The sequence below is a fragment of the Otolemur garnettii genome, unplaced genomic scaffold (genome assembly GCF_000181295.1).
Source record: "Otolemur garnettii isolate 467f Iridium unplaced genomic scaffold, OtoGar3 scaffold00005, whole genome shotgun sequence".
Taxonomy (NCBI): Eukaryota; Metazoa; Chordata; class Mammalia; order Primates; family Galagidae; genus Otolemur; species Otolemur garnettii.
The window spans coordinates 6,656,308-6,675,611 of NW_003852400.1; the positions used below are offsets into that span (position 1 = coordinate 6,656,308).

The window sequence follows — 19,304 nt, forward strand, 5'->3', positions numbered from 1 at the left end:
ACCTCGTCTTTTCTTTCACATTCATTCTTCACCAACTTTTGTTATTTTCATCAATGACACATCTGAAATATTCCCCCAATCCAGCCCCAAGGTGCTGTTTCTAGCACCAGTTCCCTAATTCTGGCCCTCATATCATTTGCTTCAACTTTTGCAATAACATTTTAACTGCCTGTATTTTCCTATAAAACCCAGTACTACTAAGGTATATTTTCAAATCCAGGTATTTTTACGTTCCTACTACAAAATGTTTCAAATGACACCTGATTATATAAACATCAAATTCCTTTGCTTCTTACAGAAGGCCCTTGTAAATCGAGCCCTCTTCCCTTTTGGCCACCACCTTTCCCATTTAGGCTGTGTTACAGCTCTTCTGAATATGTCTCCTGACTTTTCTCCAACTGCTTTCTCTGCTTGGAAACAGTCTTACCTTTTGCCCACTCTGGGGAAACCAATGTTCAGCTAAAATGTCACCTCCTGGGTAGAACCTTCTACAACTCTGCTAAGCAGATTGAGTCCCCGCCTCCTTGCGTCTTACCACCTTTGCTGATGCCATCATCTGTCAGTGCGCCCTTTCCTCCCTGTCTCCCCTGCTAGCCTGGGAATGCACCTGGCTGAGCCTCTCGAATTAGTCTTTGTATCATGAGCCCTGAGCAAGGGGTCTGGGCTCACAGGTGACACTCAAAAGGTGTTTGTGGAACTGAACTGAAACTACAAAGAGCCCTTTACTTCTCCTTCCTTTCTCCCTCCTTCCCTTTCCTTTCTTCTTTCCTTTCTCTTTTGAAAATTAGTGACTCTAGAGAATTAATGCAGGTCTTCTTATCCCATGGGTCACAGACTATTTAAAGTAAATCGTACGGTAACCATATATCATTCTTTTGTCAGAAACAGAAATCTATGCCTGTTAATCTACAGTCATGAGGCTAGACTTACCCCATAATTATTCCACGACTTCATACCTATTCTAGCATATGGCAACTTTTTCTTTTATGCCGAACTTAGCTCTCCCCTGATCAGTTATCAGTTATCCCTGAGAGACACATGTTAGAGAAATGATACATTTAAACTTATTTTTGTAGGTATTTTTCCAGGAATTATTGCAATGGGGTGTGTGTGTGTGTGTGTGTAGGTATTTATATAAGCATAAACTATTTCATAAGAAATTACTTAGCAGTAGGCCAATTAAATAATTCACTTAGTGAATAATATTGTCTTTCATGTTAAATGGAGGCCAGTCCTGGATGGCAATTAGTAGGGTCATTAACAACTAGAAAATTTATTTCTGAAAGAGCTGGCTTAAAAGAATTTGGAGAAGAGATGATCAGCCATGACTGTGACAGACTGAAAGGGGTAGCAGCCAACCAGAATTGAGCAATGTGTCAGTTTGAGTCATATTCATATGGCTAACTGTGGAGACTGAGCATGAGTATTAGTTTCTACCAAACTGACATTTTAAAATCCCAGTCCAATTAAATTGTGGCCGTAGCAACATGCCACGGCAGGATTTGACAGTGGAAATGTGAGCTTCTCTAGGGATGTAGTGAGGGTAAAAAGTTGCTTGAACTATAACTGCACGGCTATCATCGATGTTGTGCCTTACTTATATATAGGATGATTTTATTTTCCTTAAGAATGTTTATCCAATGTTAGGCTAAAATACAGCCAACACTTGAGAATATTCATTGTGAAATAGTTGTGAATACTGCCTAGATATAAAGTTATGACTACTTTCAAAAAATGGTCACAAATGGGGTCTTAAAATTTTTGTTTTCCCCTTAAACTTGGTACGTCACTGAGTATGGAGGAAGGAAGGTGAGAGGGTTCAGTGCTGACTGGACAACTGCCCCACAGCAGGCTGGGAACCGCCCACAGTGCCAGGTGCAGTTCAAAGTTTCCAGGGCTAGAATGTCTGGCAACGATGGCTCTCTTTCTGTCTGTTGCAAAAAAGGTGGCTTAGTTTGGAGATGTCCATGCCTGGGCTGAGATGAAATAAATTTGGCTATTTGGAATCCCAGGGAGGATTTTTTGAAGTGTGTGGGGCAGAACTCTGCTAGTGCTGCCTCTCTTATTCTGTTGCTGGGGTCATTCTAGGCTGCCCCCCCCAGGATGGGGTGCATTTCAAATTTTCACAAATCTTATCCTTATGACTTATGAGGACTCAGTTACAAATATATCCCAGAACTCTAGCAGTAATGAGACAAGCTACTATGAAAGAGAAAGCATTACACGCCAGTTAAAACATATGCAAAACCAAGGCTCATTAGAGAAAGATAATATTCATGCAGATTTTACAAACCGTGTCTTTAGGGTGGCCCAATAAGTAGAAATATGGGGACCCATGCTTGTCACTTTTCATGCACATGGAGAGACTGGAAGGTACCATTCCTAAAGGAAGGGGAGGAACAGCCTAGGACCAATCATTAGAATTAACAGAACCAGTGACAAATATATTGTTACTGTTAGAATCAAGATTGCTTAGTACGTTTAGAGCAGTCAAATAAAAATTATCTAGATAGTAAGAATAAAGACTTTAAGTAAAGCTAACCCTATCAAGCATGCAGCAAGTGAAATTAGTGAAAGACTGAGCTGTACATGTATTTCAAAAGTAGATTTCCCTCCTCCCCCAAATTTTGAGGGCATCCTGAGGTGCTTTTATGAAGCCACACATGTTAACAACATTTGAAATAATAATATTTAAGTTCTTTTTCTCACCACAATGGGGTGTTTTAGTGATATCGGCTGTCATTTGAGAATCACAGTAATCATGTCTAAACTTGAAAAAATCTAAAAATATGTTTATATTTACATTTTCTCTAATAATCTCATAAACTCATACAGTTCCCCTCACCTCTGACACTGTGCCGCTTTATATTCAAAGTTCACAGTTGACTTGCTGGCGATAATTGCTTTCTGGAAAAAAAAGCTGAAAAGAAAGTCCTGCCTGCTCCACTCCCCTGCACTCCTGGGCCATGGCTGCTTTGTCGAGCTCAGCTCATAGACTACAGTGCTCTCCCTACTCAAAGACGTGTCTAGAAATTTGAGATTACTGAGGTCAAGAGTCTCCAAGAAACAGGCCTGTAGGAGAAGCACTAGCGCCCCCCCGCCCCCCCATGCTTGCTGCTCTCAGCTCTGCACAGGGCGAGGTGAGGGGAAGGTGAGCAGCACTTCGTCCATGCAGCTCAGACATTCAGGGGCCTAATTCCCTCCGCCAGCACACCCTGATGATCCTCCCAGGTCTGTGCCCAGCTTGCTCCATGTGGGGCTCTGTGTACACATGGCCTCCAGGGGCCCAGCGGATCAGCACTCCACAGGGATTGGGGTTGTGCTTCAGGGGTGATTTTCATACCAGGGAAAGAAGGGGGCCTGAGGTTAAATGGAAAGTAGAACCTCACTGTGCTAAGGAAGCAAATGCTTACAACGAATGTCAGAAGTAGAAATTACATTTCAGGATTGATTAATTGGGTTTACCATTTATCTCTGCCAAGATGCAAGTAATTCTGTGTGAAAACAATCAAGCTGTTTTAGTGTCACATAACGAAGGCTCTCATTTGGTTTTAAACATGGCCTTTACTGGGCTTAAGAGATTCATGTGCTGCGAAACCTCGTGCCTAGGAGGTCAAATAAAAGGACCTAGAACACGGTCAAAATAAATTGCCAAGAAGGCTAAAATAGAAACTACAGTGAAATGTGAGAAACAGAGTTGTACACGGTGCAAGGCATATTTAATGCATACGGTACGAGTGTACATGTCCAGCCCTAAAACCTAGCATCAGATAGGCCCAGAGCCACAGTCTGTTGGAAAGGGTATGCTTAAAAGACTAGAGATCTTTTTGTAGGGTATTTTGGAAGCAAATGTCTGAGCCACATTATAGAACAGTGATTGATTCTGGGCAAAATGTATTTGTTGTTCTATTAAAAAAAATCTTGAACACAAAATAGCACATTGAAGAATGTGTGATTCTCAAAGTTTAGAGATTTTGCTAGAGTTAGAACATATCATTCAAGCCTGGAGTAAGGCATTAGATGCATGTGATTTTATCTTTGGTCCTGAGGGATAGACTTCAGTTGAAAAGAATATTAGGAGGTCTTTATTAGAAGAGGGCATTGGAGCTGCCAGGGGTAGGGGTGAGGGTGAGGAGAATGGATGAATGAATATGTCCAGTGCAGAAGATTTGTAGGGAATTAACACTATTCTCTACGGTACTACTGTGGTGGGTGTAATTCATTATACATTAGTCTAAACTCATGGAATGTACACCACCAAGAGTGAATCCTAATATAACTCTGAGTGGTAGTGATGTGTAATGTAGGTTCATCAGTTGTAAGAATGTGGCCGTCTGATAGGGGATGCTGATCACTGAGGCTGTGCATGAATGGGGCAGGGAGCACATGGAAACTTGGTACCTTTTTCTCAAATATTCTGTGAACCTAACAACTGCTCTGAGAAAATAAAGTGTTAACACAAAAGCTGGGCTTGTGTATTCATTATTTCTTCCGCTGTAAATGAGGAGTTTAAAGTACTTAAGTTTAAAAATGAAAGCTGGTAAGTTATTTGAGTAGGGAAAATCTGCAGATGGCAGTAGGCCCTGGCATTTCTGAAGCTTTGGAGTCTTGACACTTGCTGGTTATGGTGGTTGGTAGGGTTACTCTAGAATTTGCCTTGAGGTATTGGACTTTGCTTTGAGTAACTGGACTGCAGGGTTTGTTGTTGAACTCCTTCGTGGGGATTTTTCTGTAACATCTCTACTTCAAGACAAAAGAGAATCTAACAGTGGGAAAAATGAATTAGGCATGTAGCACCAACTTCGTAATGGGTCTACTTGAGCAGGTAGAGGTCCTACCTAGCTTGACCCAATGTTCTCATGCTGTGAACCCCAGGGCCAGACTCTTCATAATGAGGAGAGCAGAAAATAAGACCAGACTATCAAAAAGGCATGATACGGAAAATGAGAGGGTGATGGGAGGAGAATCTTTCCTTTCTTTGTTTCAATGGCTGTAAGTCTTAGAATGTAATGATTTAGACTTTATATGAGTAAGATATAAAAAAGGAACCAAGGGGCTGCGCCTGTGGCTCAGTGAGTAGGGTGCCAGCCCCATATACTGAGGGTGGCTGGTTCAAAACTGGCCCCAGCCAAACTGCAACAAAAAATAGCTGGGTGTTGTGGCGGGTACCTGTAATCCCAACTACTTGGGAGGCTGAGGCAAGAGAATTGCCTAAGCTCAAGAGCTGGAGGTTGCTGTGAGCTGTGATGCCACAGCACTCTACTGAGGGCAATAGAATGAGACTCTGTCTTTAAAAAAAAAAAAGGCACCAAGAAGTAAAGACTCCTGTGGGCTTGGCCTTTACCATAGAACCAGAGCAGAAAAATCCAGCAATCTCCAGGGCATGAATTTCCCTGGGAAGGCACTTTAAAAATAAAGAGGCTTGTACCAAACAGACTCAATCAGAATTTCCAGATAAAAATAAAGAGGCTTGTACCAAACAGACTCAATCAGAATTTCCAGAGGGTATGTGGAGAGTGAGAGGGAGGGAAGGCATCTGTGTATTTAAAAGGCTGAATCATTGCTCTAAGACCTTGTGTGTGTGTGTGTGTGTGTGAGAGAGAGAGAGAGAGAGAGCCTTCTGACTCCTCTTAAAAAGTGTTAATTTTTTCTCTTCTGCATTATAGGATTTTCTTAGTTTCCATAGTTGATCTTGCCCTTTGATCTCTAATCTTCACTTCACTCCCCTGACATGTAAAAAACATTCTCTTGAATTTGTGATTTCTTTAAAGTCTGTTCCAGTGTTCTTACAGTATTCAGTAGTGTTTCTACTGGGAAAGCTGCCTTGTCTCCTAGACTTCTATGGGAAGCAGCCCTCTTGTGGAAGACCACAGCTTCTTGGTGGGGGAAGGAAGGGAATGTTCTAATTAGATCCTAAAATATGACTGTCCAGGATGGGTTACTGGAGGAGCTGGAATTTTTAGATCCATAGGAGTGCTCTTCTCAATGGTGTTTGGAAAAGATCTCTCTTAATCCATTTATCTCTTTTCAGCTGAACCTCAAGAGCTAAATGGGTTCTTCTTGGTAGATTTCTCGGGCACTATGTGATCTAAGGTATTTTATCAGAGTCTTAAATACCTAATAAGTGAGGACTTGCAGGTGCAGGTGTGTCAACATATATCCTTAAAAAGAGAAATGCATGTTGAAAATCATTCGAGTATATATAAACAAAGAATGTCATTATAGTCCCTGATTTTCAGTGAAACAATGTAGAGGAATGGGATTTCACCCTCATCCTGAAAACACTTAAAATAATAAATGAGGTTTTGACTGAGCACTGGTAAAAGGGATTTCTGAGTTGCGTTGTTTAAGCAAGCCCCTGCCCTTGACTCCATGAAACAGAAACTTACTGCAAGCTTTATGGTTAGAGGGTTTCCTGGGGGTTGCCTCCGTGCTGCAGAGAGCATCTTGAGTCTTCCAGAGAGGAAGAAGAACCCTGACCTCTGCATGAGGCAGCCCAGGGTTCTGCGGACATCCTGTCCTCTCCCTGGGTGCTTTATCATTTTCTCTTACTCAGTGGAAGATGTTCTTGAGTGATTTGTAGACCTTCTCATGAAAAAGGAAGATACGCTCAACCAAGAATGTCAGAAGCTGAAATTAAATTTCAGAATTTATGATGGAGGCAAACTGCCTTTTGCCCTATTAAACATGCAGGTGAATTAGCGCAAAGGCTATGGAGCTGCTTAAAGCTCTCATAACTGGTCTCCGAGGAAGGGTTAAGGCAGTGGTGACTCTCCCTTTGTCTTTTATTGGGAGGGGCTCAGTATGCCCTGGGAAGCCCCCAGGATGTGAGATGAGGCTGCTCTAGGCTCCAGAAGTGGCCAAGAGTCACAGGAGGGGAAAAGTAATGATTGAAAATTTCACAGAAGGGCTAATACGCCACAGTTCAGACAAGGTCTAAGTGGAGATTTACCCATAGTTAACAGAGCCTTTCTTTGGAACAAGTACAAATCATTAATATAAATATAAAGGAAATACTTAACAAACTGAAGAAGCCAAGTGGTCTTCAAAGATCCTGAACACTCTAGAAGTCCTTGTGAGTCTACAAATAATTAATAGTACCCATTTTAATTTCTTAATGAAAGCATTTGAGACCATTCTGCCAGTCGCTACTGTTAGAAATAGCCGTTACACGTATCTTTATATTAGAGTGTTGGCTGATGGAGGACCAGGACTGTGTTTTACCTTTAGGTACTTGCAGAGAGGTCTGCACATGGTAGGTGTTCTGTAAATCCTGGTTTAGTTGAGGAAATATTAATTATGTTAACTAATGATATTCATCACAGGGGTTATGTCACATGGAATATTGGGTAGGAGTATAGTGTCTGTTGTTACCTTTGTATGATCAGAGGCATGAGAGGACATGCTGAGCAAATCCTTGTGGACGTTATTATAAGGGTATACTTATGATGTTTACTGGGTAATGCATATTCTTAAAGAATAATACAGAAGTAAACACTGCATATTGCCATCTAAATCGAGACCAGCACTGGTTAACCTGATGTTCCCCTATGATTGCTGTAAGTCATTCTGATTCACTGATGAAGGGAAGACTTTTAACTAAACAACTATTAGTTGTCCCATTCATTTCTTTAGCTGTAGCCACTGGCTCAGATACATCTTACTCAGCGCAGTTTTATTGTACTTATATATCATAAACAATTTCATTTACCACACGCCTGTAATCAAGTTAAACTCTATTAAAGATACAATTACCTTTGAAAATGGAAGTGTAGGGAGAAGCATAATTCACTGATTGCCTCTGTCTTCCCTTTTGTGTGGGCACTTGGTGTTAGTTGTCGCTGGGCCATTTGTACTCGTGAAAATTCTGCTTCATCCTTTTTAACCCTGCCTGGGCCTCCTGAGACCACTGAGACTTTCATTTACAATTGAACACTCTTCTGTGTGCTATTCATAAAGGCCTTCCATGGTGCTTTTTAAGACAATAAACAAGCCAGAGAACCAAGACTGAGAAGGATGTTTCTGTTTTGCTCTATTTTGATCAACTATGAACAGCAAATGTTACCAAGGGAAATGCTCATCTTTGGTCTGACCTGCTTATTCTGAGAATTTTTTCATCCAGTGGGCACGTCTGTTTACCTCGGCCCTGGCTCTGGCTCAGTTTATAAATCAAGTGCATGTTCATCTTGTATTCAGTGAATGCTAATGAAGGACACCTGTATGTCAAGGCCGGGAGCCCATTTGTATAATTCATTCCTGTGCAGTTTTATAATCATGACGTGTACTTTTTTTTCTCTTATCCTTTTAGAATCTAATTTGAATAGCAATAAGGAGTGTTAAGGAGGGCACTACTTTGGATGTATCATCTTTTGATTCTTTTGTTAGTATGGTGTTGATATGTGTGTCAAGGGAGGGAGGAACTCACACTTCCCACTGAGTTTATAATCAACAAATTCTTGTCCTGAGGACTAGAGTTGAAGTATCTGTCTCCCGAGCTCCTCTTTTAAAAACTTAACTATGAAAGCAGCTTCCCCTTCAAAGCCCTTATCATTTCCCAACTCCCTTTGCAGCTGCTCCACAGCCTCTGTGAGCAGCCACTACTTCCACCTCCGTGTTTGCTGATTTACGCCTTTGAACTGGCTGAGGGGTCACCTGGCGATTAGCCTTTCAGGAAACTGCAGATGGCAGGTGTGCAGCATGTTTAATCCACGTGCATTCACACTGATTTTGTTCGTCAGTGATCTGATGGATTGTCCTGGCTGTTTTCTTCACTCAATCGCACCTGTGCTTATCTCTTGTCACAGATCACCTTAAGAACTCAGAGAGACAATTTTATATTTCTCTTGACTGAGATCAGCTTTTCCTCAATGTGTCCAGAAGTCCAGATAAGGGACTTGCTTGGTAACTGTTCTGAATTCTGAATCATAGAGGGATCAGCGCTCTCTCTGGGGATATCACTTTAACACCCTCTGCAGGCATGTTTCCAGCCTCCTTATCGTCAAAGTTCTCTCTTTCCCAGGCTATGTTAAGCCTGAATAGTTCCCTAACAGGTTAAGTTTGAATTCTGATAATCCCTTTAACAATCTTTTTAAGGATTGCTAGATTTTATGCCAATGTTAGGATCTTAAAAAGCAAATGAAGGAAACCTGGGATTAGGGTGCATTTGGAGAGAGCGGATTATATTCTTCGTTATAGCTACTGGTCAAGTTAAGCATTGTTTTCTTTTCTTTTTTCAAGTATCTTCTTTTGTTGTTATTGTTGCGGTTATTTTGTTTTATTACCCACCTCCCTCTCCTTTTGAGAATTTTGTTAAAATATACTCTAGTTTATCTGGGATAAAAAATTCTATATTGTGATATGATATATTTAACTGATGCTGGAGGAATTTTGGTGCTCCTCAGCTGTGGGCACTCCTTGCTCACTGGAGTCATTTGTATAGTTCATGAATGTGGCTTACTTCCTTGGCTCACTCCTGCTGCAGGAAAGGTTAACATAGCAGGCCTGAGACTGCTCTCCTTAGAAAGGCCTGAGACATGCCTGGCAAGTCATCCCCTATATTAATGTAGATCTCTTGCTAAGTGACAGAGATGTCTCACTGTACTTAACCTGTTTGTACAAACAACGTGGCCCAGGCAGAACACTTGCATTCCTTCTGGGAGTCTGGAATTTTGGTATGTGTTAGGCAGAGGCTACCTGCATCCCTAGCCATCGTGAAAACCCTGGCACTTAGTCTCTGGTGGATTTTCCTGAGCAGCAGTGTCTCACTTGGTGCTGCACTTTTTGTGTGCTCTGGGTGACTCCTGGTGGGAGAGAGCCAGCACCAGCCAGTCTTCATATGGAGTCCTCCAGATGCTGCCCTGTCTTTGTTTTTGGTGATCCTGCTGTGCGTCTTTACTCTAGTGCTGTAATAAATCTTAGCTGTGAGCACAGCCATATGCTGCATCCCGTGAGCCCTTCTAGAAAAATCTCTGAAGGGGCGGTGGTTTTGGAGACTCCTGAACCCCACCTCCCCACCCAATTGGTCACTGTGAAATCCCTAAAATATGATTTGTTGACATTATCCTGAAAGATGCTGATGTGATCTCTAATCTTCTTGGTTTCTCACACATAAGCACGTCCCTTTCAGCTTAGAGTTTCCTGAAGAACTACTATAAAATGCACTTGTGTGTATAATGCACACCCATGTTTTTGGTCCAAACTTTCAGAAAAACACCCTTGGCAAAGTGGCTGCTCTAGGCCCTGAGAGACACATCTGGGAGGGGTAACACTCCTGCCTCCCACAGCTGCCTGCTCTGTGAGGGCTGCCTCTTCTCTCTCTCCTAGGAGCCCTTCCCTCCCTATCACACTGGGGGCTGTGGCCAGTGGGGAGGGAGCTTCTGAGGTTGGTCAGCCTCCAGGTAGTCAAATAGGTCTCTGGGGCCTGTGTGGGGGCTCATGGTCCCCTCCATGCAGCCGCGGCCCACCCTACCAGCCCTGCCACCGCCTTCTCTCCTGATTGCAGCGCTCAGCAGAGGCTACTCTGGCCTGTTCCTACCAATTCCTAGATGCTCCTGGACTGGAACCTTGTGCACCTGGTGGGCCCAGGTAGCAGCAGGGTGTGGCAGCCTTGGGAGGTCCACTCCAGCACCCACTGCTTTGCACATTCTTATTTTTATCTCAAAAATTTGGGCAAAAAAGTGCACATATGTGCTACAAAACATGGTAATATTGGTTTTGTGACTACTTTTTTCCTTCCCTAAAGGAGACTGTTCTATGCTATTAAATTTTTTCTCTTGTGGTATCACCTCTAAAGTTATTTTACAGTCAAAATCCATATCAATCTAATATCAAAAGTGGCTGGAAAACTCTAACATTACCAGCAAGAAAGATTTTATGTTCCATTTTGGAAGAATATATTAGAAGAAATTTTGCAGTACTATTATAGTTAATAATATTGACGGCTGGCCCCTCAAAAGTGTGCCCCATTATTAAAAAAATCTCTGCATCTTGGTTAGTTTGAGAATTTAATCTTAACCAGACATTTTTCGATAACGTTCAGAATTTAAGAATTACTAAAATAATGTTGACATGGTATTGAAATTTTGTCTTGTTCAAAAGTATGTTTTTATTATTTTCCTTCAAGATGATCTGAGACAGCTTCATACTCATGCATTACAATCTGCATTGTGCCACAGGTTGGTCAGTAGTACTGTTCTAACTGTCCAGTATGATCAAGCAGCTGGGATAGTTGTGTCGAAAGTATGGACCAATTAATGATTCTACAAAAGAATGGAAAAGCTCAGGACAGTCACATTGGTCAGATTAACTTTTTAAAGATCAACTTGTTAAAATAAGAAAAATATAACCTCTATGAAAATTTCTTGGTATAGCTAATAGGTCTTATGTGGAGTGAAATATACTATTAAAATGTGGTATGTTTTGGAAGTGATAGGCACTTTGATATTATTGAATCAGTCAATAAGGTGCAAAAAATATTGTATTCCAAGAGTTTAGGTTCTTTACAAAGGGATTAATGTTGGTACCATTTAGCAGAATCAGGCCTGTGTTTGTTACTAATATAAATATTTAAAAATATTTTAGTAGCTCCTAGCATTAAGCCTGGGAATCTGGGATGAAATATTTCCCATAGGCATGGATCCAGCCCTACAGAAGCTGCTGAATACTTTCAGACTCCAAGTGAGGGCTTTCTAGCGCTTTTGTAGGCTTTGTGGGGTATACAATACCCGGGAAACATAATGTATTTAAGGGACCTTGAATTTGGATATTTCAGTTGAACTTAGGGTAGAGATCTGTGCTGCTAAATAGATGTTAGTTGTTTAGATAATGAATGCAAAAAGCATAATTTGAAAGGAAAAAGTACTCTTTAGAAGGTTTTTTGGTACAGTACAGAGCCTCTAGATCAGCAGTTTGAGCTCATTATTCGGGTTAGCGGTTAGATCCCGTTTGCCTAACATGAACAGGTGCTCTGCACTCGTCTTCTCTGATGCCTGTCTGACCGCCCCTTTGTCTCTGTCTTTCTCTGTCATTCCTTGAGATTATTCTTAAAGATTATCTCAAGTTTTGATGTTTCCTTACATAATGATCACCTAGCTTTTTCTGATACACTAGAACTATGCTGTCACCGGTGTCGGTAACGGGCTGCTAGGAAATAACTTTAGAGGTTTTTGAAGGCAAATCTATGAATTAAATGGCACTTTAAAGCCTTTCTGGAAAGCATATGGAAACACAGCATAAGAGTGAATTTTTGGAATAATTTCTAAATGCAAAGGAAATGTACCCATAGTTTACATTGCAAATTTCACACCCTGAAGATTTGTTCTCTAGCCTCAGCTACACGTCCTATGAGACAGTCTGATACACACACACAATTTTAGGAAATAATTGACAAGTTACTGTGAACTCAGATGAACAGACTCACATGCCAGTCAGATTGCAAAAGTTCTGGCATACAGGTCATGCTGGATCTCCCTACACACTCAGAGATGCCCTGAAAGGTCCTACATTTGATATTTAAACTTTCCCTAAGCGAGGGAACAAAAGAAAGAGCTCACACACACATACTCTTGGGCTTAAGTATACATATGTGCGTATATATGTGTGCATCTGTATGCACACCTGGTGATAGCTAAATACATACTTAGGTAGAAATAGAGAACTGATGTAGTTTCATAAATTAGCATAGGCATGTACAGTACTCAGAGGAAACAGAGAAAGGGAGATTCGAAACGTGAAACGCACCATACTCTGGGACCTGCCCTGTGCCCCGCTTCAGCAGCAGCCGCGCCCTCCGTCCTCCAGACTTGATGAGCTCTATGGCTCGGGCGTGCGTCATGTCCCGTGTGCTTTCCCCGTTGATCTCAATGATCTGATCTCCTACCTGTTAATAAAGAAAAATCAAGTTAGCCAGATGTGGTTTTACTCAAGTTGCAATTTCCCACAGATTTAAAAAAAGCATCCCCAGGTTACCAGTTTCCTGAAAGCGTCTAAACAATGTGGTTGTTGCCTGCGGCTTCCTAGGAAAGGCTAATCCCTGGGTGCACCCTGACCACCGAGCTTTATTCACCTTTATAAAAATGAGAATATCAGACCATGAAGGTTGGGGTGACACATCCCTTTAATATTTAGCCTATAAGGCAGACTTTGTTGACTACTTAGCACTTTGTAGAACCTTACCCCTTAGAGAATCCTCTGTAGGTAGAGATGCCACTTCCTTTCTATAGGAAACGCGTGTGGTATATGTTCCTCCCCCAACTTTGGAAATCTTGTTTTAATGCCCTCTTTTCAGGGGCATTAAAACTGATACATAATAGATGTACACATTTCTAGGGTGCATGCAATAATTTGATACATTCATATAATTTGTACAGATAAAATCAATGTACTTGGGATATCTTAAATATTTGTCTTTTCTTTATACTTTGTGTTTTTTAAAAACTTAGGGAATATGTTTGGTACCACAATTCCAAATAACCAGGCACCTTTGCTTTGAATGCAGAAGTAAATATTGTAAGGCCTTTTCATTGAACATACTGCCAGCTTTTGGCTTAGTGCAGCATTTAATTCAGCATGTTGGATGAGAAGATTGGTTTTTGTGCTTCTCTGAGAATTTTTGTTATGCAGCATTTAAATTTCCCTGGGTGCTGCTGTGATATTGCCTTCTTTGTAAACAGCAGCTGATTGGTATTCAATTTTAATGATGAGTTTTGTATCACAGCCCCTTGAACTAAAAACAAGATCCTCCATGTTCCCCACATGACTAATGCCTTGGCTCTGTCTTTGCCGTGCTCATAGCCGACTGCCAGAAGCTTTTTGGTTAAACACCAGCCCTTCCTGAGTTATCAGAAATACCCAGGTTCTGTAAGCAGTTCCCTTTTAGCCTTTGTGAATTGATACATGGAATGAAAGAGCACATCATGGAATAAACCATGAGCTGATCATGTAACTCCCACCATATCACTACTGCCAGGAACTTCTTTTTATTATTATTATTATTTATTTTTCTTACTTATACATGTGTATATTAGGTGTCCACTTTTGCCTTCACAGAATTAAAAAGGCTAAATTTAATGACAATAACAATAACATAAGGACTGAGAACAAAAACCTCATAAAGAACGAATGAAGAGAAATACATTCAGAAAAGAAATCAGACGATTGCTGCAATGAAATATTGAGCAATAATAATAGTAATAATGAAAGAAAGTAACATTCACATTGTCAGATAGAGCATGTCTATTATAGAATACTTTGATCAGTTAACTGTATGTATATTATAGAATACTTTGATCAGGGAAAAAAGAAAATAGTGACTAATTCTTATATAAATTGTATTTAATTTTAACCAAAGTACATTACTTAAACATTAATTTTTAATTCAGCATGTTAATATGTTGTTTATCATATTGCATCCCCAGTTATAAGGGAAATGTTTGTAATTTCCCCTTTACAATAATATATTTTTTCCAATTCTAATAGCAGGTATATCCAGATTAAGTAGAATGGTTTTGAATTATTTCTTTTTCTATTGTCTATAAGATTTGATGTGATCTGTTTTTTTGAAATTATCTTTTACTTTTATTTATAAATATTAGTTGTCTATTTTTCTGAGACTTTAGAAAAAACAAAATAAGAAGAAGAAACTTCTGAATTAAAAAATATCTCATTTCAGTGCAAGTAACTTAAGATAAATGAAACAGGAATAAGCACAATGAATTGCTTTGCAAAAATGCTATTTTAGCTGGGTCCCTTAAACAAAGCGGACCTCAGCCTAAACTCTATAATGCAAATAGAATTGCAGAAAGGCTCTCTGTAGCCAAGTATTATCAAGTGGATGCTGAAGGCTGGGCAAGAAAGGAACAAAAAGTTTCCACTGCAGTGAAAAGAGGGCATTAAAACAAGATTCCCAAAGTGGGGGAAGAACATACACCATACACGTTTGCTGTAGAAAGGAAGTGGCATCTCTACCTAAAGAGGGTTCTCTAAGGGGTGAGGGTTCCACTGTGACGAATGTGAAGTCTTTGCTTTGCATACCAGGCTGCATGGATTGCCAAAGGCAGTGTGGTTTTGGGCAGTGGAGGATGTTGGCTTCATGGCATGACTTTCACATTCCACAGAAGGACCAGGAAGACAGGAATAAATTAATTTGTTTGTTAAAGGTCAACACTTTCCCTGAAGTTTCCTCAATTGTCTCCTTTCCTATGAGGCAACATGTATAAACTGAGGTTGACTAGCTCACCAGAGGCCATGTCTCTAAGCCAGAGGCAGAGGTGGGACCAATTATCCCTTCCCCAGTATCCCTCACCCATGACTGGAACCTCATGGCACAGTATTAAATTGAAGAAGTAAAGACAAAAGTTCCAATGCAGTTACATATATAGAGTCTTCGTTTCTGGCTGAGCTTGCTTCCAAGCTTCAGACTCGACACATCTGATTTGATTATGGAACATCTTTACCTGGTTGTCCAACAGGCCACTCAACTCAATAGCGAAAGAGTGGACTCACTAAAGCAGGTCTTTCTCCCAAAGCAGCTCTTTCTTCTCCTTCCAATGCTGGCTAATGGCACCACTACTCATGCAGGCCAGAAACCCGGGTTCCTTGTTTTCTCAATTTCTCTGCATCCGTCCCTGCCCTCACATGTATCCCACTGCTGGCTAGCTCAGCTCAGGCCTTCATTTGGATTATTGAAATTTTCTCCTACCACTCTCCCACCAGTCTCTTCTTCTCTTTGTCACCAGAGTCATTCTTCTAAGGAAAATCTTCCTAAAGGCATCCAGGCCCTTCCACATACCGCTGTTCTTGTTGCTTTCTGCTCTCCAAGGGCCTAGCGATCTCCTGAACTTTCTCAAAGTCAGCCCAAACATCTCCTCCTCTGGGGCCCCTTCACCAGCCCCATCCCTTCCCAAGAAGAAGTTTCCAGTCTCTCTGTTCAGTGGTTATGCCATCCCACCCTGTGATTTACCATATTCATTATGGGTTTATGATTGTCTGTCTTCCTGCTATGCTATGAGCGTCTTCATTTAGTTGATAATTTCTGAGCACCTCTTCTGTACCAGTCAGTCTATATAGAGTTAAATGGTACATTTCTATCTAAAATACATTTTAAGTCCCACTGGGGAGAAAGTGGGTAGATAAGATAGTTACTACTCAAAGTATCACTGCTATGACAGAGGCACTCAGAAAGTACTAAGGGAACAGATAGGAGGGACACCTAACCCAGCATGGGTGGGCGGGCAGTCAGGGAGAGCCGCCTGCAGGGGGGGACATCTCAGCTGAGTTCTGAAGTATTAGTAGGAGTTCCCTAGGGGAAGGAGCGGTAAAGCCTTCTAGGAAGAGAGAGCAGCATATGCAGAGGCCTTGAGAGTTGACCTCAGAGCATATCTAAGGAACTGTGAGTGGTTTATTTGCTGCTCAGGAGTGTAGATGTTTATTTATTTATTAGAATTTTGCATCAAGATGATCTATTTTGGAAACTCGGATGGTTCTAAGCCACTCTGTCGTGTGCCCCTGACATTTCTTCCTCCTTGGCTCACTTCTCCACTCAGCGGTGCCTCCTGAGTTCCCGTCCATTCTCAGGATGCAGGTTACATCATTCTCTAGGTATCCTTCTCATGCTTCCTCAGGGTCATGCTACATTTTATATCGAAGGCAACGGCAAGGTATTAAAAGTTTTAAACGTGGGGTAACCTACCTAGGGAAGCAGAGTAGTATTTAGAAAACTCCTTGAGACATCAGTGGGGAGGTGGACAGGAGAGAAAGGTATGAGACTGAGGAAGGAAGCTGAGTTGCGAAGTTGTCACATTGTCTATCCATGGGACACATGAGGAAGCTGGGGACGGAGGTGACAGGGAAACGAGGCAGAGACTGGGCTTAGCTAGCTGTGTCTGGCGAGTGCACTGTATGGATCTGTGAGGGAGTGAAGCCCTTTGCTGCAGCTCATCTCGAGACCCACGGCAGAAAGACTTCAAGCATTCTCCACCTCAGAATCGAACCTTCACAGCCACCTCTGCCTGAGGATACTTGTGTCCCAAGACTGATGCGTCAACAAAAAAAAACCTGTGGAGGGCAAAAGGAACCTTGTGCTATGACAGAAATAGTCATATCTTTTGCACTCTGGTCCCATACTTGATGATAGCCATACATAGGAAACTTTTTTCATTCTCTTGTGTGTGTATGTTTTTTTCTTTTCCCTAGAAAGAGCTTATGAGAATTAAAAGAAAAAATTAACATGGGGGAAAGGAGGGGTGGTTTGTAAAACTGTGTAGGAGGTGGGGAAGCAGAGGGATTCCAGGGCTTTGCAAGGGCTGGACTGATGTCCTTTCTGTGGGAGGCTCAGGAGCGAGGATCTGGGAAGAGGCAGGGACATTATTTTTATTACATTCCAGGAGTCTGGGCTGACCTCTTCAAGTGGCAGAGTTCTATAATTTCAGCTTTCTGTGTAGGGTCCCCTCAGATGGAGATGAGAATACTGTGATGCTGGTTGAATCTTCCACGCCTCTTCCCTATTCCAGCGTAGTAGCGGGGGGCAGTCTACTGATTTCCTGACTCATTGGGAGGATGGAAGTTTGGGAATAGTCCAAGATTTTACCAAACTGAACAGAAAAATGTCTTGGGAGTGGCAGTGGGTAGGTAATGGGTTGGAAATGCTGCTGTGACACAGACTCTGAATCTGCCAGGGTGTTCTGGGCGTAAAAGTGGGCCGGCTCACGTGGACCTAGCTTCAGTGGTAAAAGACTCAGTTTAGCTTCAAGACTCCTCTCTCTCCCTGGAACAACGGAAATTGTAGGAAGGTTTAATTTTCATTCCAAGATCAGTAGTATGTCTAATCATTTTAATTGGAACTCCCTAAATAAATTTGGAATGTGATCTATTTCACTTTCATCTCCTTGGCATTTGGATGTATAAGAAGAGCAATTTGTCAGGGGGGAGAAGTTCTCTTGTTACCTTCTGACCTCGTCTGACTTCACGGCAGCTGCCAGCGTGTGGCCAAAGAGCATCACTTTCCTATATCACAATTGGGAGAATTAATTTATAAAACCAGTGAGAAATTCGCAGCCATTTCAGGAATGAAGACGACGACCAGCTGTGATTCTGATGTGGCCTGCGTCTATACTCTTTCTGCCACCGAGCTATCACTAAAACGAAACCTTAAAGATCTCTACTCATTCTTAGAGAATTATTCAAATATCAATTTCCAGCTAGAATTGAGAGAGAGATGGGGGGGAAGAGAGAGAGAGAGAGACCGACCCACCAAATCAGAGGAGCAGGCATGTGCTGCTTTGTATGGGTCAAGGAGATGCTAAATTTAGAAAACTCACCAAATAACTTGTGAGAAATTCTATGCATTCATTTTTCCTATGAAAGAAATACTTTCATCTGTGGTCCCCTTGGGGGCACTGAACAACCTTAAAGTAGCATCTTGGGGGCGAGGCAAAGTGAGATGACTGCTGTCTCTTAGCACAGGCTAGGAAGTTCCGGATTTCTCCTTACACATTTCTGTTCATGGCAGATTTTTCTTAGTTAAGAGTTTGAGTTGTAAAAAAATGTAAACTCTGTATGCATTTTTGTAGCTAGGTCATATAGAACGTGTTTGGTTTGTTTCAATGAAATATTTATAAGAATTAGATTAAATTTCTGGATTTACTTCAGCCCTGAGTCACGGCAGTCCCAGCTCGGACAGCTCCACAAACATGCTTAGCTCATTATACCCAGTAATTGCCCTCATGTTGCCACTGTACCACAAGAACCTATTTTGCGTGATCACATATGACTGACATGATCCCAGGTTATAATTAGGTGTGAGGAATTGAGCTTCTTTAAAGTATCATACCAATAAGTAATGGATAATTTCTGTTCCTTATTACACGAAGGATGTAGCTATGGACCATTTTTGTGACTCACGATCTGAGGTCACAGGTTAATTCCAGCATAATTCCTCCCTCGTGGGCTGTTCTCTCCCACGGACTCCAGAGCCCTCCTGGACAGGGAGCACACCCACTGTCTCTGTGTCCTCCATACCTGCAATGATTCCTGATAAGTAGGTCCTTGGTTAATTATGATTGAGTCAATGAGTGTTCCGTTTGCTCTTCGGTTATGGTTGGCGACTCCATTCTCACAACAGTAAGTTAAGCTTTAGTGCACCTGACTATAACTCAAGCTTTCTTGTAATACTGCCTTAAGCACTTCCAGCCAAGCCATAACAATTTCAACAGTACTTGCAAGAGACCAAATGAGGTTTCAGTCAGGGTGACCTGTACAAATTGTTAGAGACAGATAATGTTATGGGAAACAAACGCTAAAGAAGTGAA

The 19,304-nt window shown here is 41.5% G+C and overlaps 1 protein-coding gene across 1 annotated transcript in view; it reads right to left on the reverse strand.

Moving 5' to 3' along the window:
• MAGI2 (membrane associated guanylate kinase, WW and PDZ domain containing 2) overlaps window positions 1–19,304 on the reverse strand; it is a 1,396,484-nt gene that overhangs the window by 37,044 nt on the left and 1,340,136 nt on the right. The window contains exon 21 of the mRNA XM_003782805.2: window positions 12,739–12,877. Coding sequence (XP_003782853.1) covers window positions 12,739–12,877 — 139 coding nt within the window. The remainder of the gene's footprint in view (window positions 1–12,738; window positions 12,878–19,304) is intronic.